This window comes from Lynx canadensis, chromosome A3 (genome assembly GCF_007474595.2).
Source record: "Lynx canadensis isolate LIC74 chromosome A3, mLynCan4.pri.v2, whole genome shotgun sequence".
Classification (NCBI taxonomy): Eukaryota; Metazoa; Chordata; class Mammalia; order Carnivora; family Felidae; genus Lynx; species Lynx canadensis.
In genome coordinates, this window is record NC_044305.1 from 108,332,992 (window position 1) to 108,360,129 (window position 27,138).

Genomic DNA, 27,138 nt, shown 5'->3' on the forward strand with positions numbered 1-27,138 from the left:
GCACATCGGGTTCTGTGCTGACATCTCAGAGCCTGGAGCCTGCTTCAGATCTGTGTCTTCCTCTCTCTCTGGCCCTTCCCTGCTTGTGCTCTGTCTCTCTCTCTCTCAAAAATAAATAAACATTAGGGGAAAAAAATTTTTAATAGTTACATGATGCTGGTTTTTTTGTTTGTTTGTTTTTTGTTTTTGTTTTGTTTTAAGAAAAGAGAACACTCCAGAAGAAGGAGGAGGAGAAAAAGAAATTTTTTGGCATTTTTTCAAAGATGAAGAGTGGAAAGTAAAGTCAAGGAGGTTTCCTGCCTTCTTCCCTACTCCCCCACCCCCAAAACAAGAAAGACATGTTGAAGAAAAATAGACTAGAAAAAGATGGTAGTGGAGAAAATCAATCCATGAGACCCAACATCAAATTAGTAGAAGTTTCAGAGAAAAGAAAGAAAATGGATAAGAGCATATTATCAAATGAATAATAGAAAAAAAAAATACCAGGACACTCATTTCTAGAGGAAAGAGCCCATTGTGCTCAGCGTAATTAATGAAAAAGACTCTCGCACTGCTGTGACACTTCAGCACACCAGAGGTAAAGAGAAGATCCTAAAAGTTACCAGAGAGAAAAATCCAGTAACATACAAAGGACTGGGGATCAGAGTGGTACTGGGCTTTCCAACAGTAACATGAGGAATTAGAGGACAATGGAACAATGGCTTCAAAATGATGAGGGAAAAAGATTTTATATTCACCTAAATTATCAACAAAGTATGTGGAAGCTACTGGACAATAGGTTCCATCAAACGAGAAGTAAACCGAGAAACCAAGAAGGACACACAAGATAAAAACAAACAGGAATCTAGCATAGAACTATGAAGGGAATTCCTAGGAAGAGTGGGAAGTCCCGGGAAGGCAGCAGTGCAACAGGCCAGCACGGAGCAGGAGGACAGAGGTCTCTTGGACACATGCTTCTGGGGAAAAGAAGAAAAATGTAAATGAAAGATTTTCCATTACACTGCTAAGAAAAATTAAAGAAGACCTATGTAAAGGGAGACATATACCACGTTCTTTGATCGGAAGACTCAATACTATCAAGATGTAAATTCTCTGCTAATTGGAATAAAAAGAACATAGAGTCTAGAATTAGACCCACCCAAATGTGATCACTTGACGTTCTCTATGCAATTCAATATGGAAAGGAAGATATTTTCAATAAAAGGTGCTGAAGCAACTGAATAATCACATGAGGAAAAAAAAAAATCTGGACTCCCTCACACCATACATCAAAATTTATTCAAGATTAATAGATTGGGGCGCCTGGCTGGCTCAGTTAGTAGAGCATGCAACTCTTGATCTCAAGGTCATGAGTTTGAGCCCCATGTTGGGTGTAGAATTTACTTAACAACAACAACAAAAGATAAGTAATAGATCTAAATGTGAAAGCTAAAACTATAAAGATTTTAGAAGAAAACAAACTAGAATATCTTCACAACTTTGGGATAGGTGAAGATCTCTTGGAAGGACACATAAGTCATGATCTATTTAAAAAGTTTAAAATTGGGGTGCTGGGGTGGCTCAGGCAGGTAAGCATCAACTTCAGCTCAGGTCATGATCTCACGGCCTGGGGGTTGGAGCCCCAGGTTGGGCTCTATGCTGACAGCATATGGAGCCTGCTTTGGATTCTGTGTCTCCCTCTCTCTGCCCCTCCCCCGCTTGTTCCCTCTCTGTCTCTGTCTCTCTCTCTCTCTCTCTCTCTTTCAAAAATAAATAAACATTAAAAAAATTTAAGTTTAAAATTGATAAACCTTATCAAAGTTAAGAGCATCCATTCATCAAAAGAATATTAAGAAAGTGAAAAAGCAAGCCATATACCAGAATTAAATATTCTCTGCACATACATCTAAGAACTCATATCCAAAATATATTAAGAAATCCTAGTAATTGATAATAAGAAGAGGCACTTCATAAAAGAAGATGTACAAATAACCAATTAGCATGCAAAAAGATTTTCAACATCATAAGTCATCAGGAAAGTGCAAATTAAAACTACAATATGATACCAGTTACACCCCCATGAGAATGGCTAAAATTTCAAAGACTGACCATACTAAATATTGGGAAGGATGTCAAGCAACCAGAACTCTCAGGCATTAGTGGTAGGAGTATAAAATGTCCCAACCTCTTTGGAAAACTTTTGATGTTTTCTTTCAAAGTTAAGCATAATCCTATCCCAGAATCTAGAGATTTCACTTCTAGGTATACATCTAAGAGAAATGAGGGCATACATCCAAAAAAGACTTAGATGAGAATATTCATACCAGTTTTATTTATAATGGTCCTACACCGGTAACAGTCCAAATGTCCATCAACAGGAAAATAGGCAAATTGTGGTAAATATATTCCATGTGATTGAACTACTGAATGAAAGACACATAGTGTATTGAGAGAAAGGAGTCTGACTCAAAACAGTATACATTGTATTATTCCCTCCATATGAAGTTCCAGAACAGACAAAACTAATTTATGGTGACTGAAGTCAGAAGAGTGGTTCTTCAGGTGCATGAGAGAGCTCTCTGAGGTAACAGAAATATTATATATCTTGATCCAGAGAGTGATCACAAGGGGATATACATACATACATAAAAAGTCAATAAGCTTAAACTTAGGTTTTGTGACTTTTGCTTTATGTAAATCCACCCTCAGTAAAGTACTGATAAAAAAAAAATAGCAGCATAAACTGGTTTCAAAACACAGAAGCAAGTACCAGAAGAAACTGTGAAAACAATTTAAAGGGGTTGCTGCTTTCTTCATAATAAACCTTCCAGTACTCTTTATTTTTTCATGTGTTTGATAATAAAAATTAATTTTTGAAAATTACCTTCCACAAAATAGCCAGAGGGAAATGCCATTATGTGCCATATAATAGGTGTTCAGTAGCAACTAGTGATAGAAAGGAGAGGAAGGAAGGAAACGAGGGAGGGAGGGAAGACAGACCTTGATGCAGTATCTGGTATTTTGGTGGCAGACTTCCGATCCAAGATGCACATATGGAAGATTTTGCATCACTGACAAAAGAGTTCACAAAATTCTGCCCTCCTCTCCACCACCTTTATGCCTTTTTTCTCCCAAAGCACTGCATTTCTAGATGTCATCGATCCCCAGAATCAAGGTGGTGGTCCCAAGCCTGCCATGTGACCTCGGGTGAGTCCCTTCCCCTCTACAGGCTTTAGTGTTGATCTGAAAAGAAAACTGGAGACCAGGTGGTCTCATATCTCCACTGAATCTAAATTGCAAGAATTGTAGCCTGTAGGCTTCCCGTTCTTCAAACTTTCGGCCTGCATTCCCCTCTAGGGCTTACCAGCTAAAGAGGTTTCGCATAAAACATTTTCCAGAGAACTGTGCCTGGGCTGGCCAGCGTCCTTGAGTTTATCTGGGTGGTCTTTCGTGACATATTCCTCTCCCCATTCTTTACCATCCTTGGGCTGCCTCCACACACCAGATGAGAGATGGCCCTTGGGCTGGATATCAGCCGAAAGGCAAGGCTTAAGGTTTTCTTCCGCTTCAGGAGTTGTTGGGTTCATTCCTGAAAAATAGCACCCGCCATCAATATATGAGTTAAAAAAAAAAAAATTGTTGTTAACGGTTAAATAGTATGCCCCCGTTTGGGTATACCTACCTCCTCCACTTGAGGATTAAATACATCAACTAAGGATTAAAGTTTCCACAGTTACAAAGGATCACCTCTGTCTGTTTCTGGCCTATACATCCTTATTCTTTGTATGTAGTTTCTACTAACTAAGGCACTTTAAAAAATAAATTTATAGGGGTGCCTGGGTGGCTCAGTCAGTTAAGCGCTGACTTTGGCTCAGCTCATGATGTCACAGTTCATGGGTTTGAGCCCTGCATCGGGCTCTGTGCTGAGAGTTCAGAGCCTGAAGCCTGCTTCGGATTTTGTGTTTCCCTTGCTCTCTGCCCCTCCCCCACTCAGGCTCTGCTCTCTCTCAGATAGAGAGAATAAATAAACATTAAAAAAATTAAAACATTTATATAATAATATATTAATTTGTAATAGTATACGTTGACTCCCTGTATCTCCTTCCTTTTAGGTGAGCACACCAGAGAAAAAAATACAGAAGAAAGATGCCAAACACAATGTTTTTTTGTGGAATTTGTCTTCCTTGGTCCTGATAATGGTAAGGTGCAAAAAGGAAGGAGGAATGGAGGGAGGGAAGATGAAATAATTTATAAAATACTGGTGAATTGTCTATTAAGTAAATAACTTTTAAATTAAATAAACTATAAAATGTGTCCACAGAAAACTTAGGTCATGCTATGTACATCTGTAGGTTTCCCCTGAATGTTATTTCATTGATAATTGAAATGAGCCAGAAAGAACCAAGGATTCTGGCTTTGTCTTAAACATCCCGACCCGTTCTCGCTCCTTGGGTTTAACTGAGTCACTGACCTACTCCACCATTCATCTTAGATTCTTAGTAACCATAGTGCTTTCTCTTTGCCTGAGTTCTTTCATGCCTGCTTTGGGACTGAGGGAGTAGAAAAAGGAAAGGTAAAAGCAGGGAAAGGGTATACTTGCTAGAAGAGAAGAGAACTAAAAACAGAGCCACTTACCAGGACCCATCATCCCCTTCACATTACTGTCTCCTACATGCATGGATCGGGACTCTTGAGCTGCAGAGGAAGGAAAGCTTTCAATCAGTACTCATTCCACTAACATGGGCTGGCACCTTCTATGAGCCAGACATTGGGGACAGACTCAAAGTCTACTGAGAGAGACAGAGCAGTAAAAAAAATAATAATAAAATCTCAATATAGTGGCAAGCACTATTTTCCCATCTGTAAAAAGATATATTAAGTGGCATTTACCTCATAGACTACCGTAAGAATTAAATCAGTTATTGGGGCGCCTGGGTGGCGCAGTCGGTTGAGCGTCCGACTTCAGCCAGGTCACGATCTCACGGTCCCTGAGTTCGAGCCCCGCGTCAGGCTCTGGGCTGATGGCTCGGAGCCTGGAGCCTGTTTCTGATTCTGTGTCTCCCTCTCTCTCTGCCCCTCCCCCGTTCATGCTCTGTCTCTCTCTGTCCCAAAAATAAATAAACGTTGAAAAAAAAAAATTTAAAAAAAAAAAAAAAGAATTAAATCAGTTATTATGTGTAACCTATACACAGTAAGAGCTAAATTATTATTTAACTATGATGGAGAGGATGGTGATGATGGGAAGAGCGGGAACAACGCTGCTCATATGTAAGTCAGACCCTGTCACTCCTCTGCTTAGCCCTCCAATGGCTTCCCATAAGCCAGAGGCTGTATAATGACCATTAGGCTCTAAAATATCTGCTCCCTTCCCTGCCTGGTGTTTCCTTCTTTTTTTAAAACCCCATCTCCCCTTGTCTCCCTTGTTCACTCTGCCCTAGCCCCACTGCCCCTGTTCTTCCTTGAAATCTTGGCTGTGTTCCCACCAGGACCTGTTCCCTTTCTTCCCTGTGGTATGCAGGAGCTCACTTCCTCACTTCCTTCAGATCTTTACCGGGCACCCTCTCTAAAATTACACCTGTGTTTATTTCCCCCCTTATCACTGACAAACTACATATTTTATGTATCTTGTTCATTGTCTGCTTCCTTCAGAACAAAGGCTCCAGGAGGGCAGGAGTGTTTGTTGTTTTGTTCACTACTATCTCCCACCATCTAAGTCAGTGTCTGGGATGATGGATGGATAGGAGGAAAGAAGAATGGGTAGTGGAAGAGTCAACACCTTGACTGCAATCTCCTAAGAGAGTCATAGCAGCAGCTATGAATCAACTATGTTATATAAGCTACCTCTGTTATAATAGTGGGGGAAGGAGGAGTTACCATCACGCAGCTAAATGAACTCCATCGAGCACTTCGCAAGTTATCATTTTAAACCTTTTGTCTTGTAAACATGTTCAACTTCCCCACACTTGGCATTGATCTGCCCTCTACTTTCCAAGGCTGTCCTGTATTCTTTCCTAATAAGATCATCCTTTTACATCATGTTCTTCATGACATGGAGCAAAGAAAATAGAACCCCTTGTGACGAACCCCCTCATTCCCCAGATGGATCAGGGAGTTTTGCCAAGCTGCACCTACTGGTCTCAAAAGTAACTACTCAAAGACGTAAAAAAACAAGAACAAAAACAAAACAGAACAAAAAAAACAGAAATAAAAGCAAATCCATACTTAGAAGTTATACTGAGTAAAATCCATCTGATTTAGGGGCGCCTGGGTGGCTCAGTTGGTTAAGCCCTGGACTTCGACTCAGGTCATAATCTCATGGTTTGTGGGTTCGAGCCCTGCATTGGGCTCTGTGCAGACAGCTGAGAGCCTGGAGCCTGCTTCAGAATCTGTGTCTCCCTCTCTGTCCCTCCCCTCCTCACGCTTTGTCTCTCTCTGTCTCTCAAAAAAAAAAAAATAAATGTTTAAAAAATTTTTTAAAAAGCCATCTGATTTAACTTGATTAATGAAAGAAAGAGCGCTTGTGAGTGAGGGGCAGAGAGAGAGGGATGGAGAGAGAATCCCATGAGGTGCAGAGAGAGGGGGAGAGAGTGCAGAGCCCAGAGCAGGGCTTGTGCTCACTCAATGCGGAGCTCAAACCCCTAAACCTTGAGATCATGACCTGAGGCTAAGTTGGTTGCTTAACTGACTGAGCCACCCAGGCATCCCCTGATTTAGATTTTTAAATTTAATTATGCAGGACATATTTACTGTCTATGAATATATTGTTCCTTCAGCCATAAGGGTAGGAACCACCAGCACTGCCACTGAGGAGCTTACAATTGGTTGAGAAGCCCTTGAGACTCTTGGAGATTTTCTAGATGTGACAAAAAAAACAAAAACAAAAACGAGAGATCAAGAGAGAGAGAGAGACAGAGAGAGAGACAGATGGGACAATTCCTCTAAACACTGTTAATGTCTGCATTCACTCTCCTGTGTAGAAGTGCTTTGCTGGACATTACTGAGCATACAGAAGTGTAGCAAACGTGGAACTGGACATGGTTACAGATAGATGGAACTGGATGGAAAGCCAGTTTCTTTAGGACTGCCCAGGAACAGTTTTCTAGCATCTGTTCTATCATCCCTCAGATCAGAGATGTGCTAGTGACTGTCAGCCAACGGACAGCACCAGCTCTGGCTATCCAGCGCCCCCCAAAAAGAAAATCTTTCAGTATATGTGCTGCCGAAGCGAGCACAAAAGAAAATCTTTCAAATTGGGCAGATCTCCTGGTCTCTTAGGATGCTCTGGATTCTTCTAAATTCCAGTTATTGGAGGAAAAATTTTGAGCAATACATCATTTTCCTGTAATAAGGATGGAGGACAGGGGCACTGGGTGGCTCAGTCGGTTGAATATCCAACTCTTGGCTTCGACTCAGGCTCATGATCTCACGGCTCATGGGTTCAAGCCCTGTGTTGGACTCTGCACTGACAGTGCGGAGCCTGCTTGAGATTCTATCTCCCTCTCTCTGCCCCTCACCACCCCCCCAAAATAAATACATAAGCATTAAATAAGATAAGGATGGAAGACATAAACCCATGCTCACTATTACTTAAGCTCTATGAATCCAGGGGAAAGGTTGGCTTTTTCAATATGATTTGCAAAATGTACCTTTTTCATAGGCCTGAGAAGGCAAAAGGTTTGTAAAGTCTTCACTTGGAAGAACAGGTTCAGGGATATTGATTGAACGGAAAGGACTTCCTTGTGCTTGAGCAGGCCCCGCCTGTGAGCCATGTTCTTCTTTTTGAGTTTTCCTGGGGAAGGGAAACAAAGGGTGTTAATACCTGAGGGGTTCAGAAGAGAATCAGTTCAGAATAATCCAAGAAAAATTCCAAATTATTAGGTTGAACCATATAAAATTGCTGTTTTTGTAAATTAAAAACATATATTAGCAATTTTTAGGGTTCAACTTACTTCATCGCCAAAGCTGGGGAAAGATTTCAAATATGTATAAATCACATCCTAACCGTACCACCTATATTTTTATTTTTCTGTTACTGGCTTCCTTGTCATCAGGATCTTGAGAGTTTGCCATGGCGACAGTCTGCTTGGGATGATGTACATTCTCTTAACAAAACAACACAAAAGGTCCCGGGAAGCAGCAGATCTTCAACGAAAAACAATAAGCCAGTCTCCAGGGTCACACAGTTATTATTGGCATATTTCTATTTAAAACGTGATAAGTTAAAAACATGACAATGATTACCACATATGTTTAATGGTGAGGCTTAATTGATTCAAACCGGTTGAGCTATTAACATACATTAATTTTCAATGGTAGAAGTAAACTAGTAGCATTAGAGAAATTTTAGAAAATGAATAAAAAAAGAAAATCACTGGTGACCCCAGTATCTTAACACACCGATCATTATTTTAAAATTCATCTTTGTTATTTTACATTTTCACAGTTTAAATAAATTCTACATACCATCTTCTATCATTTTCATTCCACTTCCTATTATATTGAGTCCATGTAATCATCACCATCCATCTTTAATATCAACCAACTTCTTCCTTTTTAAAAATTTTTTTATGTTTATTTATTTTTGAGAGAGAACATGTGCAGGGGAGAGGCAGAGAAAGAGAGAGGGAGACACAGAATCCAAAGCAGGCTCCAGGCTCTGAGCTGTCAGCACAGACCCTGATGTGGGGCTCGAACCCATGAACTGCAAGATCATGACCTGAAGTCAGACATTTGACTGAGCCACCTAGGCACCCTAATATCAATCAACTTCTATGATTCTATAACCTCCATCACATGCTGACCCACAGATTCCACCAGTATATAGACAGTTAGCTGTATACTGATAGCAGGGAAGGTGTTCTGGATGCCACTGGATAAGCCATTGCTTATGGCTTTGCCTTTCACCAATTTTTTGTAAGACACTCACTTGGCTTTAACTTTCCGAGATTCTCTTCGCTTTTCCTGCTGAAGCTGTTCAATTTTCTGTTGCATTTCTTCCTGTTTGGAAGTGATGGCCTGAATCATTGACATGGCATTGCTCAGCTCTTCCTAAAAAATAGGAATTGATACATATTTAATCTAGTAAAAGAGATAAAAGGATATAACATGGTATATAATACATATTTTAATACATATTTGTTGAATGAATGGATGAGAGATGAGCATCTTACTTCTACTGTGGCCTATAATTTTAACACAGAGATACAAGAAAGAAAAGCATGAAATAGATATTTTTTGCCTGATAATTAATGAATAGACCAGGAGTAAAAATTCTTATATTTGCCTGCTACATGAAAAGATATTTTCTACTTCTGTGACTAAGACCAAGAACTTCTGTTTAGCAGGGAAATAGAAGAGGGGCCTACCTTGAAATAGTTTAACGAATTCTTCATCTCAGTAACTTTTTCTTCCATGGAACATCGGCAACTCTTAACCTTCTCTTCCAAAGCATACTCGCCATGTTGAATTCTGGACAGTTCTTGCATTGCTTCTGTGAAACCAGTCTTCAGTTCAGAGGCCAAGGCCTGCAACTAAATGATGATCGCCAAGAGTAAGTTCAGTTTGCTATTAACTATTATAAATAGTACCGCTGAACCCTTGAATTTTCCTTTTTTTTTTTTTTAAGAAACCAGGATATAGAAAATCTACAGCCTGGTAAACTAAAGTTTTGACAACTTAAGACAAACTTGGCCCCATTCATTTAGTGAAAAGAGGGTCTTTTATATGCAGCACATGCTGAAGCTTGATTATGACAAGCAAGCAAGCAATTAATTAAGTTTACAAGTGTCCCTGCCAGCTACTGTTTCTTCTAACACCTTTGCTTAAAGTGAGATTTACTTGAAAAGCAACATATGCATGTGAAACAGAATCTTGATCCAGTAACCCTTTCAATTCTATGAAAGAAGGGATAGGTCATATTACCCCTAGTGGTATAAGAAAATGAAGAAATTCAGTCATTTTTCCCCTTAAACAATTAAAAATAATAAAAAGAGTAATAACTAAGCATATCTGAGAATTTCTTTGCAGGTGAGGAAGTCATATAGATAGGTAGGTAGATAGTTGAATGATGTCATGGAAAAGGAGATAACAGCATTTGCAGTGGTGGGAAACAGATAAAATGGTAGGAGTTCAGCACGTTGTTGACAGTGATGTTGAATTCTCTCCAAGAGTCAAGCCTGGTCGTGTAGGAGTGTGCGCATTGGATTTCTGTTGTCAACTTCCACACCATGACAAAGGTGTCAATTCTGGAGTCTGATAGGGTACAAATCCTAGCTCTCTCCTATATGAAGTAAGACCTCAGGCAAGTTGGTTAACCTCTTCACAGCAGTTTCCTCATACATAAAATAATTACTATAACACCTATTTCACAGGACTGTGTGGAGAATTAATGAATAAATGTAGATAAGCTTTCTGCTACAGTGCATGCTTGTCCATAGAAGGTGTTCAAGAAATTTTAATTCTTCTCCCCCTTGAAGTGGCAAATCAAAAAGTTAAGCACAAACAGAAATGTGGAGAAAATGGAGCACTTCTACAGTTCAGGTTTTTTTATTGAACAAATGAAAAAAGCATTTCAACAGACAGAAAGTTAAGATAATAATAACAATAAGATAAAAACGTTACTTTCTTGAAATTTATGACCTTACACTCTGCTAAGTAGAGGAACTCTTAGCCCCAGATCTCTCTTTAAAACAGAACTTTTCACAAAATTAACAAAACTCCTTCAAATGTGTATTTCTAAACATTTTCAGAATCTGGTTATCCAAATTATTCCAACTTGCAAAACACCTCCCACTATAAAGTGATTTGGTCTCCTACACCACATTTTAAAAATATAGGGTTTGTGTTTCACTGTGCCTCGCAAAGGTTTCTTTCAAGGGCTGGGAATAGGGAGGAAGTAGAGGAACCAAAGAGATCATTCTGAGGAAAAAAACAGGATCTGCCACATGTTCAGGGCTGGAAGCCGGAGAAACAACATGAGCAATCTGTATTTCACTCCAATCATTTTTAATTTTAATTAATCTTTGTGATGTTTTTAGTACACATCCTAATCTAGTCATCAGAATGGATTGAATCACCAGCTCAACTACTTTTGATCTGGTAATTCTCATTATGTAAATTCATTTTCTGTGAACAAAATTTAAAAAAATCAACAGTATATAATATCAAAGCAAAATTTATGCAAGTTTTAAAGTTGAAGGAAGGAAACCTGACATTCATTCAGGTGCTCTGAAATTCTCTCAGGTTTCCTCTTTGAAAAGAAAGGGAACCACTATCCGACAGAAATAGGTTTCATTATCACTGCTCCCTTAGGTGGATGTGTAGAGTTTTCCCCAGCAGCAAAATGCAGCAGTAGGATCCTCGGGGGAAAGGACTTTTCCTCACCTGTAGAACCCCAGCTCTCAAAAAAAAAAAAAAAAAAAAAAAAATTAAGTTTTCCCTAACAGCCAGGTTGTATGGGGACTTTGGGAATTTTGAAACCATTTTAGCTATGAGCCCATTTCCTTCCCATATATTACGTTGAGCCCCTTGGGTACCTACCATTGAAGTAACACTACTGCTTTATAAACGGCTTCACAACCACTGATCAGACAGGGAGGAGATGCCAAAAGTGAGCACAATCACACACCTGAGACACATGTCACTTTTAAGATGCGTGGGGCTCAATGTCTTTAGCTGCTGTGGACTGGTTTTCCAGTACCAACTGGCCATTCCTTTATGAATGAAAAATACTCCCAGGACATGGACTTAACATCTTTTTTCTGCTGTCTCTTCAACTCTCTTGTTTGACAGCCCGCAGCCCACCCCAAGGATTAGAAATGGGTGTCTACCTTGTTCTCCAGCGAGTTGAACACGTTCCTCATCTCGTTGATTTTTTCATGAAGCTGCTCTAGAGAGGTTATGATCCCTCCATCCTGCCGCTGGAGACGGGCTCCCACTGGAGGCAGGTTCAGGGAAGACTTGTACTTCGAAGCCTAGGGTACCACAGAGGGCATCTTAGGCTCAAAGAAATAGGGGAGAGGAGTCCGAATTCTTCCTATTTCCTGCTCTTAATTTCTGTTTCTCAATTTTCTTTACTTTCTTGGCTTCTTAACTCTTCTCAAGGTGAATTTTAATCAATGTCTTCCAATTTTTTTTCCACCAAAGATCCCTCAGACTAAATTCTCATACATTATGCAAATTGTTCCAACTTGTTTTTTACACAGACTTGTTCTTCATTCTGTCCCATTATCAAGGTCAAAGACTACTATGGGGCAAATTCGGGGGACTGGGCCTGTGCCTTGAGAACCCTGCTGAGTCATAAATGTCAAGATTTGAAAAAACTCCAGAAGGCAGGCTGAATTCCTTCAACACCTGACTAAAGGCTCTGTGAGAAGCAGCACATGCTGGCAAGGATGCCAACATAATTTCTTTGGTTTCCCCCTAAACCAGGGTTTATAGAGAGGAAATGTGGTCTTTCTGTCAGCTTTCATATTCTTAATTTTAGGCCTCTTTATCAATCCCCATAAATATAATAATTTAAAACACAAAGTGGGCAGCAAGTTGCCCGAATGGTCAAGAGCAAATTTCCCAAATCTACTCCTCTACACTCCCTATAGAAGTTGATCCTTAATGTCATTCTTACTTCCATTCTTCCATTCTTAATGGAAGCTGATGTGAAGTGTGGCATGCTGGATATTTATCTTATCCATCCCCGAATGCACCACAGGCCTAGTAGAACTAATTTCTCTGGTGTTAGAAGATATTCCCCAATGGCAAAAAGAGACTGAGGCTCGAATAGGACTTACAAATCCTGGAAACTTACAATGACAATTTTAATGATGAAACCTATTGCTGTAGGACTGGTTCCCATGGTTTTTCAGTTAGGGGTCCTTTTGGCACATAATTCATTGGCTTAAATTCTTTTCATTACAGACAAAAAGAAAAAAAGAAAAAAAATCTCTTCGAATCTCCTTACTTTAATATAACCACGAATGTTTTGGCACATTTCCTTCTGCTTTGTTCTATGAATGTAAGTGCAGACATTTATATGGTTGAAATCACCCTACAGATATATTTTTATTCTGCCCCTCCTTTTTTTGCCAAACACTCTTATAAGCCTTTTCCTATAGCCTTCAAAATGTTTCTATTTTTAATGGCCACTCAATATTCCATCCTGTGGTTATGCCAGAGTTTACCCATTCAGTCTTCTTGGAAATCTATAACTTTTCAATATTATAGATAGTGCTGGCATATAATGCTTTTTATTTAAAGCTTTGTATGTATTTCAGATTATTGCCTTAGGATAAATTCCTAAATATGAAATTACTGTGAGTTTAAGGATGTTAGGCAGTATTTGACCTAAAGGGCTAAATTAGTGTATTTAGAAAAACATGTCTTGGATAAAATACATAAAACATAAGTAATATAAGTGGAGGAAGCTACAGGATTTACATCCCTACAAGTAAGCCAAAAACACAGTTGGAATTCACATCATCAGGCAAGAGTTGAGCTGGTCTAAATGGTGCAGTTACCACATCTGTTGCCTTGACTGGCAGATTCCACCAGCACTGCTCATGTTAATGGACTGTTATTTTAAAGAATCCTTGTGCAAACGGAAGTAATCAGTCTGAAGCAACACAATCTGACTCTGGAAAAGAGATTGGGTAAACTTTGAGAGGCCTATGTACAGTGGACAAAGGATGAGATTGAAGTGGGATGGATTGGATTCCAATCAAAAGGAATGTGAGCTAAGGACAGTCAGTGTATCCACACAGATTCACCTGTTCTGGTAGTACTTCTGGAACGAACTGGGAGATAGTAGTGCTCGTTCTCCTGTCGGCTTCCATGACCTGATTGGGTCAATGTTCCTTACTCACCAAGGAGGTCAAGTCCATCCAAAGAACAGAGAGCCAATTAGAGGTATGAACATTTTAATACTTTCACTGTATTTTAACTAATAATTCTTACGAAATCTTCCACCAATTTACACACACTCATCAGAACTAAATATTATTTCATTATTTGCTAATTAGATTGTTGTCAGCTTTGAAAACCTCAATCTTCTATTTATTAACCATCTGTAATTTTACTTTGGTAAACTGTCTGTGTCCTTTGCCCTTAATCTACTGAGATCTCTGAAGTTTCCTTTTTTTACTGACTTGTATCAACTATTTTTATATCATTAAACCCTTATGATATTTTCTTGTAAGAAGTTTTCCCATTTGGTTATTTGCCTCTGAATTTGTTAAAAATATATTTATGTTGGGAAAATTTTTAATTGTGATGTGGGTGAAATCTCTGGCCCTTTACTTTGTGATTTCCTCCAGTGCTGTTTTACTTAAAAAGACATTTCACGTCCAGATACAAGATAAATATTCACTAGTTGTAAACTTTTATGGTTTGACTTTTTTTACTTCTAGTCCTTTAATCCATTTTTTTAGTTTATTTTGATTGGGGTATGAAGTAAGGATGTCTTCCTTTTCTTTTCTTTTTTTCCCAAAGAAGAACAAGACAATTTTCCCCAAAAGAACCAGACAACTTTCCAAACATCATTTGGCACCAGACTGAATAAGTGCATCAGATCTCTTGGCTCAAAGCAATATACACATCTTGCAGATATTCATTCATTCATTCAACTAATATTTATTGAACATGCATTATATTCCAGGCACTGTACTTTATGCTGAGAATACAATAGAGAGCAAAACGTGCTAAATCCCTGCCCTTGGAGCTTACATTCTAGAGAAGGAGACACACAATTAAAAAAAAAAAAAGAAAAGAAAAGAAAGAAAGAAACAAGTTAATATTTGCTGTAATTTCAGGTAGGGATTGGGGTCTATCAAGAAAATAAAATAAAGACATAGAAAATGGCTGAAATGTCATATTTTGCTTCAAATGTCATATTTTGCTCTCCCTTTTTGCTGTAAATTGTATTCTATTATAGTTAACCTCTCCCTGCTTCCCTCCTTCCTCTTCCTCTTCTTCTTTACTTCTCTTTCATCTTCTTTTGGTTAAATGTTGCTTGGAGTAAACAGACTGGGATTTAGGAAGCGTTCTTTTAAAACAAGGATGGGGTTATAATCACAGCATCACAGAGGTCATATAGACCAACTTCATTCCACTGCTTCATTTGTTCCACTGTGAACAGATGTACTTGGATTTGTGATACAATAAGAGAATGAGGCCACCCCCCACTGCTGCTATATTTAGCCAACATTCAGGGAGTGACCTACATAAAACCTATAATAGATTTTAAATCATACCTCAGTTTAAAGACATACTCACACTTATTCAAATGCATACACAGGTCAGATGTGAACAGAGTAGAGGTGGGCAGGGAAGGCATTTTAAGGTCATAGATGAGTGAGGCATCAAATTAGCACTGAGGAAAGACTGACCCCTGCTTCCAGGCCTTTGTTCAAGCTGGCCCCTCTGTTTGAAATACCGTTCCCCATATCCACTTACCAAATGATCAACTTGTCCTTAAATGCCTCATTGAAATCCTTTAGCCAATATTCATTCATCACTCCCCCATATCAATGCCTCTGTGTAATCCTTCCAGTGGCCTGCCTTGTGTGAGCTATTTATTGTATATGTTTTCCAGGTGGTGGACATTTAAAAATCAATTGTGAATGTTTGTTGCATCTGTTTTGTTTTTCATTAGGCCAAGCAGTTGATTTTGCACATAGTAACTGCTCAATAAATATGTATTAAATTGAAATGAGGCTGTTTCCTCTACCCCTTTCCATTGCTGGTCTTGGTCTAGGAGCAATATGATTACAAAAATGTTTTCATAATCCTGTGTTGGCTTGCTCTGACTCGGCACACAGCGATGATATCTTGCATGATATTTCTGGGAACTATTGTTATTTTCACTTTACTTATCACTTAAACTCAACAAATCTAAATAACATTTCCCCCCAAAACTCTCCACTCTTCTGGATTCCTGTATCTCTTTTCAGGAGAGCACTCTTTATCCTTACCAAAGCTTAAAGTCTTATGGCCAACTTGAAATTACCCTTTCTGCCAGCCTCCACCAAGCCCTGTCAATTGTCTCTTCCTTCTCATGCTTTCCAGATAACAGTGCCTTAACTCTAGAGAGGAGCATGGATTTTCCTAGCCCAAGCTGCTTTTATATTACATATTATATCAGAATAAACTTCCATGATTTTTAAAGACAGAATTTTACTTTAAATTTACATTTAGAGATAGAAAGAAGCCAAATAAACACTGTTTAGAGAGCCAAAGCAGACCGATGCGACCCTTGTTGCAAACATATTATAAAATGTTTTGAAGAATTTTTATCTTTCTTGTAAATTATTTCCATTGTTTAAAAGGAGCTTAAATTTTTTTCTGTCACCATATTTGAACATTTGCAATGTTAACCCCCTTTCAGTTCTTAATGCTCTCTGCTAAAATAGCAAACTAAGAAAAAACAGATCTTGCTTTCTCCTTCTCTCTTACGGAAATGTTATTGCACAGTTTAATGGCCATAGTGATGGTGGCAACAGGCAAGACAAGCAGAGTTGATTGGGGGGGGGGGGTGGCGGGTAGCACTGTAATTTATAACCTGGATAAGTTGTCCTTCAAAAATCAGTTTGCTCAAAAGTACAATGTGAATGGTGCTCTCTGCCCCGCCTACCTCAGTCTTGTTAAGTAAACAAACACCAATGACAAATGTGGAAGCAATTGTTGAGTGCTGGAAAACTTTATACATAAATGACAGTCATCACTATTACATATAGGAGTGTTCAAAACAATCTAAGTTGTCTTTACCTGGTAAATCTGTGTGGAAGGATTATTCATCGGTATATGTTCATTCTCTCCTGTGGGAAGAAAGAGCTTTGTTCAATGGACATGACTTATTCTGTCCCTATCCCCTTCACACACACGTAGGGAATAAGGGGACTTCTAGGATCTTAAATCTGTGGCTGCATGACAAGAAACCAATGATACAAGAACAAAACATAAGCTGGTGTAGGTAGTTTCTAGATTCACATCCTAATGACCAAACCGTATCTATCTGATATAACTCTTTCTTGTAGTAAAACAACAACAACACAAAACAAAAATGTCCTACCACAGTGGGCAAGTTTTGCAACCAAACTGAATGATGAATGCTCATTAATCAGCCAGAAGGGAATGCCCATGAAGGTTTCCCTCCTGTCCTTGGGGCTGGTGGAAGTTTACTTGAGAGGGTATTCTACAATTAGGAAGGCTGCCCCAGCACCTGTCTAGTTGTCACTGTGTTGTTCTCAGGAGGCCTGCATACAATGTCCTTGCCAAACTTCTGAGCTCTCCCCTGCTGTCACTGCCCAGATCACCTAAGGCAATCTTACTGTCTTCCTGGGCAAGAGGGTTGGTAGAAGGGAATTGTCAAAGGAAAGATTCTGGGAAGGATGCAGGCAGAAAGAAAATAGTATTGGCAACACTAAAGACTGATAAACACAGGGCAAATACAAAGGAAATAGCAGGTTGTAAAAACCACTTACAAACTAGGGAGAAAAAAGGTCAGCTTACAGTGTACCTTGCAGAACCACACTGGTTGGCCATGAAGAAGGACAATCCAAGTAAAACATGCAGCTCACTGCTCATCCATTTAGCTATATCTCCATTGTGTCACTCTGCAGTTTATAGATTAAAGCCATGGTTGTGGCGCCTGGGTGGCTCAGTCGGTTAAGCATCCGACTTCGGCTCAGGTCATGATCTCGCGGTCTGTGAGTTCAAGCCCCGCGTCAGGCTCTGTGCTGACAGCTCAGAGCCTGGAGCCTGTTTCAGATTCTGTGTCTCCCTCTCTCTCTGACCCTCCCCCGTTCATGGTGTCTCTCCCTGTCTCAAAAATAAATAAATGTTAAAAAAAATTTTTTTTAAGCCATGGTTGCGAATATTTGGTTGTGTGGATGTATATATTGTTCACTTAAGATATGGTCGTACAGAAAACCCTTCCTTAGAGGAGCCAACCTCTAAATAAATATAAATAATAAATAATACATAACCTCAGCCCAGAGCTTACACAGACAGAAGGCTGTTCCTATAAAATCTAGATGGTTTAAGATCATCACAACTCCCCACACAAGTCTGAGTAAAGATTAATTAGCCCATTTTATACTATGTCCCAACAGCCTGGTACCATGGCAAGAACCAGAACATGGGAACCAAGTCCAGGCTCCCAGATCAAACTTTGACACTTTGTGATTGTAGCCTGACATCTCTATGACTGTTTCCTTATCTGTAAATTGGAGAGAATGACAGAAACTACTTCTGTATGGTTGATTCTATATGGTAAAGATGAAAAGAGAGAGCACTTATGTTTCTAGGCTAACCTAGAAGGTGTTGGATGTTTATTAGTTGAATCTGTATCTTGGCCTTATTCAGCAGGTTGCTCTGAAGCAAGTCCCAAAGTTATTGCTAAGAAAAATAAGATAACAACTCACACCAAATTATAGATACAGCATTTCCCGCTTTTCCAGCACCAAGTCTGTGCTCTTTGTGGTCATTATATAATAAGGAAATGAGAATAGCCAAGGCAACTTATTCTCATGTTTTGATACAATGGCAAAAGAAGACTGAAACCTACATTTCTTAAGTTCTGAGATCTAAAGCAAGACATTGGAAAAAATCTAACCTTGCTTTGTTTTGGTCTTTTCCATGGTGCCTGTTGCTTCTTTCCTCCACCTTACTTTTCAGCATTCCATCTTCATTGTCCCTGGATCAGGCCACCCCTTCTTCTCTGGACCTGCCCATTGAAATCAACAGGAAGGGTTAGCAGGCAGAACTGGTGAAGTAACTGGACTTACTTTATGTGCTAACTTAAAATGATTGGAATGAACACAGCTATTAGAGGCAACTTGAGGTTTATGTAATTTCAGAAGAGTGAAGATACTAAGTTCATAGCTAGTTTAAAAGGTAAAGTTAACTGGGGTGCCTGGGTGGCTCAGTCGGTTGAGCGTCTGACTTCAGCTCAGGTCATGATCTCACAGTTCATGAGTTCAAGCCCACATCAGGCTCACTTCTGTCAACACAGAGCCCGCTTCAGATCCTCTGTTCTCCTCTCTCTCCCCTCCCCCACTTGCACTCTCTCAAAAATAAATAAACATAAAAAAAAAAGTTAGGGGCACCTAGGTGGCTCAGTCAGATAAGCATCCAACCCTTGATTTATGCTCAGGTCATGATCTCACAGTTTGTGGGTTCAAGACCCATGTCAGGCTCTGTGCTGACATTGTGGAGCCTGCTTGGGATTCTGTCTCCCTCTCTCTGCCCCTCCCCTGCTCACTCTATCTCTCTCAAATAAAAATTTAAAAAATAAAATAAAGTTTAAAAAATTAAAAAAAATTGATGTATAGTTTTTAATATATTCTTTTTTGGATCATATCAATTACTTTAGGCCCATTGATTTTATTAATAGGTTATATAGTTCAGGGAAATCATCTTAAGAAAAAAAACAACTTGATGGGGTGCCTGGGTGGTTCAGTCAGTTAAGCATCTGACTTCGGCTCAGGTCATGATCTCACAGTTCATGGGTTCTAGCCCCACATCAGGCTCTGTGCTGACAACTCAGAGCCTGGAGCCTGCTTAATATCCTGTGTCTCCTCTCTCTGCCCCTCCCCTGCTCGTGCTCTGCCTCTCTCTTTCTCTCTCTCTCTCTCTCTCTCTCTCAAAAATAAACATTAAAAAAATTTTTTTAAAGAAAAAAAAAACTTGAGCAAGTATGAAGGCCAATACATCACACAGTAAGCTCCTGGATGACCTTGTTCCCACTTTCAGCATCTGGCAGACTACACACTGGAGGTGCTTATCGAATGTGGCCTGGTTGTAGCGACCATTGGACACATAGCTGCGGGTTCAAAATGCGATTAAATGTCAGTGTTGTGGATGTTGGACCTCTTTTTGGCCATCTAGAACTTTAATCCTTTCCAATGATTGATCAACATATAATAATTTATAAATGAGGGATATCAAGAAAATCAAGGCTATATACTTTTGGGATCTTACACCCTTTTCACATGAGCATGAACATTATGTCAGGGTAGAGCATCTTCTCTAGTTATCTGAATGTCTTTTACAGCTGATGTGAGTGTTACTGAGATGAAAACTTTCTTCTCCTTAGCAGCTGTTCCTTTGTTTGACAACTAATGCATTCTTTGATGTATGTAAATTAAATCATGAAATGTTAGAGCCAAAGGCCCTGAGAAAATTATTTCATCCAGCTTCATCATTTATAGGTGAAGCAACTGAGGTCTGGAGAGTGGAAGAGAAATGACCTGCCCAAAGCCACACAGCTTTGAAAATGACTTTTAGAAGTGATTTCTGTTACTGTTTAGAGGGGAAAAAAGCTTGAAATATGTAAAGCCATGTTTTTATGGCTAATTACTTCCTAGGGATTTAGTTATCTAATTTACAAGTCATTGAAAACAAACCAAAAATACCATTCATATATCATAGATATAGTGTAAATTTACACATTTTCAGAGTTAGGACATCATCAAGCTCACATATGTACACATGGTCATGGATTTCAAGACATAACCAAAAGAGTGTGGTTAATATAGGGTAAATGAGAATTTTTATTTTATATATTTAATTACAGAAGTAACAAAACTACATTAGAGAAAATTTGGAAAACATAGAAAAGACAACTCTAGTGCCTTCACTTAAGTAGCCATGATGATCATTTAGTTGTATTGCCTGCCCATCTTTCTTTCTCTTGAATGTTTTACATGATTGTTCATGGACCTACTTGTATCTACTATTTCACCTGCATTATAGCACGAGCATTTTACTTTCTTTTTAAAAACTGGATCATTGTTGGGCGACCTGGGTGGCTCAGTCAGTTAAGCATCCGACTCGGTTTCGGCTCAGGTCATGATCTCCCCGTTCATGAGTTCAAGCCCCGCGTCGGCTCAGCACTGACAGCACAGAGCCTGCCTGGGACTCTCTTTCTCCTTCTCTGTCTCTGCTCCTCCTCTCCTCTCTCTGTCTCTCAAAATAAATTAATTTAAAAAAAATTTTTTTTTAACTGGATCATTGTTACTCATGTTTTTTTTTTGTTGTTGTGGTCACTTTAGCAGAGAGTGGCAGCATTCCTCCCCAGTCCCAGTTGGTGTTAACAATCTGCCAGTGTTTTTCCACTCTTCTCTCCATTTTCATATCACCATGTACAAACATATATACAGAACATACATGTCATGGTAGTATCCCACTACACCTCCCTGCATCTTATTTCTTTCATGGCAGTCTTTCCAAGTTAATGGGTGTAGAGCTAATAAATTATTTTTCATGGCTGCACAATACCTGAGGTGTGAATGACCTATGTTAATCATTTCTGTATTGATGTACATTCCCTCTATTTCCATTATGTTGCCACTGCAAACAATGCCACAACAAACAGCTTGGTACATAGAGCCTTACTTTTAATTATGTGGGATTTTAATAGATATGACTAGGCTGCTTTACAAAAAGGCTGTAATTGTTCCCATATCCCCCAGGAAAACTGTGTGAGTACCTTTTCTCCTGCATCCCATCCCGGCCAATAGTAGATGTTAACACTTTTTAGTTCTTGCCAGTCAGATGAGTGTGACAGGGGATATTTCATTGTTACTTTTGCTGATTGCTAGAGTTACCAAGCACCTCTACGTGTCCTTCCTGTACATTTAGATTTGCTGTTTGGGGATTACCTATTCCTCTGCTTTGCATATTTTCCCATTGAGTCATCTGTCTTTTCCTTATCAATTAGTAAGAGTTTTTATATTCTAGAGATTAGATTTTTATTTGTCATGTGAATTTTAGTTATTTTTCCCAACTGTCTTTTTTGTCTTTTGACTTTGCAGTCACTTTTGCTATTAAAACATTTTTGAATTTATGAAGTCAAATAGAACTTTTTCCTAATTTACTTCTTGATTTCTTGAGCTGCTTTAAAAGTTCTCTGTATCCTACGACTCCTGGATGGCTTAGTCAGTTAAGCATCTGACTCTTGATTTCAGCTCAGGTAATGATCTCACAGTTTGTGGGTTTGAGCCATGTTTCAGGCTCTGCACTAACAGTGCAGAGCCTCCTTGGGATTCTATCTCCCTCTCTCTGCCCCTCCCCTGCTTGCTCTCTATCTTTCTTTCAAAATAAATAAACATTTTTAAAAATTTTTTTAAAAAAGCTGTATGCAGCCCCAAGATTTTAAATTTTTTTTTTCAACATTTATTTATTTATTTTGGGACAGAGAGAGACAGAGCATGAACGGGGGAGGGGCAGAGAGAGAGGGAGACACAGAATCGGAAACAGGCTCCAGGCTCCGAGCCATCAGCCCAGAGCCTGACGCGGGGCTCGAACTCACGGACCGCGAGATCGTGACCTGGCTGAAGTCGGACGCTTAACCGACTGCGCCACCCAGGCGCCCCGCCCCAAGATTTTATATGTATGTTTCCCTAAATTTTCTTCTCAGGCTTTCATTATTTTTAAGTGTTTCATTCATTTGGAATTTGTTATTATAATATATGGTGCAAGGGAGTGTTAATTTCTTTATTTTCCAGATGGATGGTCACTTGTACTGGCACCAGCCATTACATAAGCCATCCTTTTCTTTCATGGAATTGAATATTACTTTGTCACGCAGAGATCTTTTATACGTCCTCTATCCTATTCTGATCTATTTCTGTTCCCAAACCACAAACTATGGCTGTTCTTCTGTGTTTTAAACATATTTGGTAAGGCAAGTCAACTATTATTTTTTTTTTGTAATTTGCTTTACCTGACATTTATTTTTCCATGTGAATAAATGAACTCCAAAGTCATTTTACCCATTACAAAAAAATTTAAATTCTCATTGGAAATGCATTAGATTTATATATTAATTTGGGAGAACTGATATTTTCTTACATCAGATCTTGTCATCCTTGAACATGTATATTCTTTCCATTTGACTGGATCTTGTTTTAGGTCTTTCAATCAGATTTTATTGTTTTTTTCTTAAAGATCCGGTACTGTTCCTGTGAAATTCATTCTTAAGTATTTTTTATTGCTATTTTAAATGGTATTTTTTCACTTCTACTTCTAGCTGGTTTTTCTATTTCTTTGCATATTTATTTTACATTTAGCCACCTTAGTAAATTCCTTTATTAATTATGGAAGATTTTTCAATGAGTATTCAGCTTTCTAAATTTTTTTTAAAGTTTGTTTGTTTATTTATTTATTTATTTATTTATTTATTCATTTATTTATTTTTTTAGTAATCTCTACACCCAATGTGGGACTTAAACCCACGACTCCAAGATCAAGAGTCAAATGCTCTTCCAACTGAAGCAGCCAGGTGCTCCCTTTCTAGGTGATTTTTATCCTTATTTTCAAATATTTATACTGGTTATTTCATTGTCCTATCTTATTGTATTTGTTAGAGCTTCCAGAATAATGTTTACTAATAATGGTGATAGTGGACATCATTATCCATTTTCTGATTTTAATGTAAATGTCTTTAAAGTCATTTAGAATGATGCTTCTTATTTGGTAAATCATCTCTATCATACTTAAGTAATTTCCTTTTAGTTCTATTTTACTAAAATTTCTTATTAGGAATGGATACTATATTTTATTAGTACTCTCAAGAGCTATTGATAGAATTGCTTTTTTCTCCTTTATTATTTTAATGCATTATGCTGATTCCCTGATGTTGAATCATCCTTGCATTCCTATAATATTTGCTTGGCTGTAAGTACACCTCTTTTGGTACACTGAACTCTATTTGTTAATATTTAGGCATTTTGTATCTATATTCATAAATGATTTTGATCTGTGGGAGGTTTATTGTTTTTTGTCTTTTATTCTTTTTTGGCATTCAGGTTACGCTAGCTTCTTAAAATGAATTAGAGAGTTTTCAATCTTTTCCTATAATTTAGAAATTTTTCACTTAAGTTGGAATTATCTGGTGTTTAAAAGATAATAGAGTATAGCTATGAAACCACTTGGACCTGGTGCCTTTTTTAAAAGGGTAGACAGATCGTGCTCAAAGGTAATTGATCTATTCAGTTTTTCTGCTTAATTTTGTAATTTATGTTTTCCTAGGAAACCATATATTTCCTTAAGTTTCTCAACCAATCTGTTGATAGAGCATAAGCATCTTTCCATGTGCCATATAAAGAATGGTGGAGAGAGAAATAACATTTATTGAACACCTGCTATGTGCCAATCACTATGCTTCATATTTATTTATACTGTCACATTTAATTGAATCCTCATATTGGTCCTGTTGAACACGTATTATTATCCTCATTTTATAGATGAGAACATTGAGACTTGGAAAAAGGAGGTAATATTATAGCCAGGATCATAGTTAAAAAATGGCAGAGGGAGCCAGGATTGCGACTTAGGTCTCTGTGATTTCAGAACTGGTACTTTTATTACTTGCAGCTTTCTCCAAATAGTTAACAACCATTATATTTAGTTACTGAAAGATAGTTGTTTAAGGAAATGTGTTATTGTTTTCTTTCGTTCCCCAAAATTATTGAACATTAGGAGAGTTTTTTGGTTTCCACTATAACAAATGAATATTAAAAGGAATATAGTTTTTTTCTTTCCATATTTAAGACATTGTTTTTCCTTAGGCAAGGTTTCCAGAAGAGAATTACTAGTTCCAACACTATGGTCATATTAATGACTAACATATATCGAAAAGCACATCTTAAAAGGGAGGATAACAACAAGATTACATGGAAAAGTAGTATGACTTTTTCTAGGAAAAGACTTACTACATTCTGAGATTCCCTTTGAGATCTTACTTATAGTCTTTTCCTCATTTTCTGTGGGAATCCCTCACTCTCTGAGCCCGTTCTCTGCTCTCTCCTTCATTGCCCTGGAATCACTTCCTACCTTTGAATAACCATCAAATGCTGCCACATTCCTCTCACCAAGTTCATATGGCTTCTACTCCTCCCCAGTCTTCCTCCTGTCTTTCCATCTCTACAGTGCTAGCCTTTAAAAACACCTGTGTGGGCCTTGGCAGACCCTTGAAAAATGTTTTTAGGAAAAGTCTGTTAGTTACTAAACCTTGCCTGATCATTATATAGAGCAATGGTTTTCAGTCTGTACTCTTCAAAGCCCTCGGGCTTTTTCAAACCTGCCTTGGGAACAGAAACAAAGCCACCAAGCTCGTGGAGTCCCGGGCCCCTCTCTCCATCCCCTTCAACTAGAGTCTCTTTGTTCTTGCCTGAAAACAAACTGCAGCTTGTGGGGAAGCATTTCCTTTTAAAATTGGTTTCTGCTAGGGGCACCTGGGTGGCTCAGTCGGCTGAGCGTCCGACTTCGGCTCAGGTCATGCATGATCTCATGGTTTGTGGTTCGAGCTCCACGTCGGGCTCTGTGCTGACAGCTCAGAGCCTGGAGCCTGCTTCGGATTCTGTGTCTTCCTCTCTCTCTCTCTCTCTCTCTCTCTCGGCCCCACCCCCACTCATGCTCTGCCTTTGAAGAATGAATGAACATAAAAAAATTAAAAATAAAATAAAATTGGTTTCTGCTGCTTAAAAACAAAGGCTCTAAAATTATTGCAATAGAGAAATAGGAATTAATCTAAGAAGTTATAGCCAGATTTTATGAAATTAATAAAGTTTATAATATTAGTAAAGTTACTACAAGCCTAAAGAATACTGAGAAAAATCTCCTGACCCTCCCCCAGACTGACCTAGAATGTATACCGCACACACACATACACGCATAAGACCACAAAAACTTAGGACTGTCTATTACTTTCCAATTACTGCTGTGACAGAAAAAGAAAGTTTGGCACTTTGGGGAATTGAAATTAATTGAAAGCAGACTTGAGCTAATTTCCATTTCAGTGTCCTTTATTGAATGGGTCTTTAGTGCACATTTCTAATTTAGTAGAATGAGAACTTTTTATGTTGGGGGGAGGGTGATGAGGAAATATTTTCCCCTGAAACTAAAGTAATTCATCAGGACAAATTCTGCAAATGTTTTCAGAGAAGAAAATCTCTAAAATCTTTGTGATGTAGAAGAATGCTTGAAAAAAATTATGGAAGTAGTTGTTTGTTTTTTTTCTATAGCTTAGAAGTGACATAGGTTTTATGAAATGGCATATTTCATGACCTTGTTTGTACATATGTCGCAGTTTGCAGGTTCTCCTACATTGTATCACTTGATCATTGCAACAGTGCTGTGCAGGGCACTGTTACCACCCAGGACCAAAGGAAACTGAAGCTCTGAACAATTAAGTATTTACTCAAAGTTACACAAGAAGTAGCTCCAAGTAAGACCACTATTCTATTAGCCTAGATCTTTAAATAAGCCACTTCATGACACAGGATTCCAAAACACTATAATAGAAGGAACCACTTTTACTGTCATTAAAGATGTATTCTTGGGGTGCCTGGGTGGCTCAGTCAGTTAAGTATCTGACTCTTGATTTTGCTTCAGGTAATGATCTCAAGGTTTATGGGATTGAGCCCCTCATCAGGCTCTGCGTCGACGGTGTGGAGCCTGCTTGGGGTTCTCTCTCTCTCTCTCTCTCTCTCTCTCTCTCTCTCTCTCTCTCTCTCTTTCTCTCTCCCTCCCCTGCCCATGCTCTCTCTCTCTCTCTCAAAATTAAATAAACTTTAAAACAAATGTCTTACTTCCTATATGGGCTCTGCGAACTGTTTGAACAAACAGGTTAAATGGATTGGTAAAAGGAGAAAAGTTCCGGCAAGTCTGATGAGACAGAGGGAGATTGAGAGAAAAAGAAAGAATACAAAATAGGACAAAGAAGAGGGCTATAACCACCAATTCAGAGGCTATGAAATATTATTTTAAAAATTCTGTTTTTGGGGCGCCTGGGTGGCTCAGTCAGTTGAGCGTCTGACTCTTAATTCCAACTCAGGTCATGATCCCAGGATTGTGGGATCAAGCCCCACATTAGGCTCCACTCTGAGTATGGAGCCTGCTTAGCATTCTCTCTGTCTCTCTCTGTCTCTCTCCCTCTGTCCCACTTCCCTGCTTGTGTGCTCTCTCTCTAAAATAAAATAAAATAATTTAAAAATTGTAATGTCAACTACAACACCTATTTAGAGAAGATAATTGAAAGAGGGGTGTCAAATGTCTATGCTTCAAATAAGAAATAATCTTGGATAATATCACAAGAAGTTTCTGTAATAACAGTGACTGTATTATTTAATCTGTATCAGAGAATAGGATATATGTAAATCACGA

At 38.6% G+C, this 27,138-nt stretch overlaps 1 protein-coding gene across 1 annotated transcript in view; it reads right to left on the reverse strand.

Moving 5' to 3' along the window:
* The window catches only part of ARHGEF33 (Rho guanine nucleotide exchange factor 33), a 48,414-nt gene extending 29,806 nt beyond the window's left edge, over positions 1 to 18,608 (reverse strand). Inside the window, exons 1-7 of the mRNA XM_030311250.2 lie at positions 18,584 to 18,608; positions 16,735 to 16,784; positions 9,345 to 9,509; positions 8,906 to 9,027; positions 7,626 to 7,768; positions 4,615 to 4,674; positions 3,344 to 3,568 (exon numbers count right to left, since the gene is read on the reverse strand). Coding sequence (XP_030167110.1) covers positions 3,344 to 3,568; positions 4,615 to 4,674; positions 7,626 to 7,768; positions 8,906 to 9,027; positions 9,345 to 9,509; positions 16,735 to 16,784; positions 18,584 to 18,608 — 790 coding nt within the window. The remainder of the gene's footprint in view (positions 1 to 3,343; positions 3,569 to 4,614; positions 4,675 to 7,625; positions 7,769 to 8,905; positions 9,028 to 9,344; positions 9,510 to 16,734; positions 16,785 to 18,583) is intronic.
* Positions 18,609 to 27,138: the final 8,530 nt, after the last annotated feature.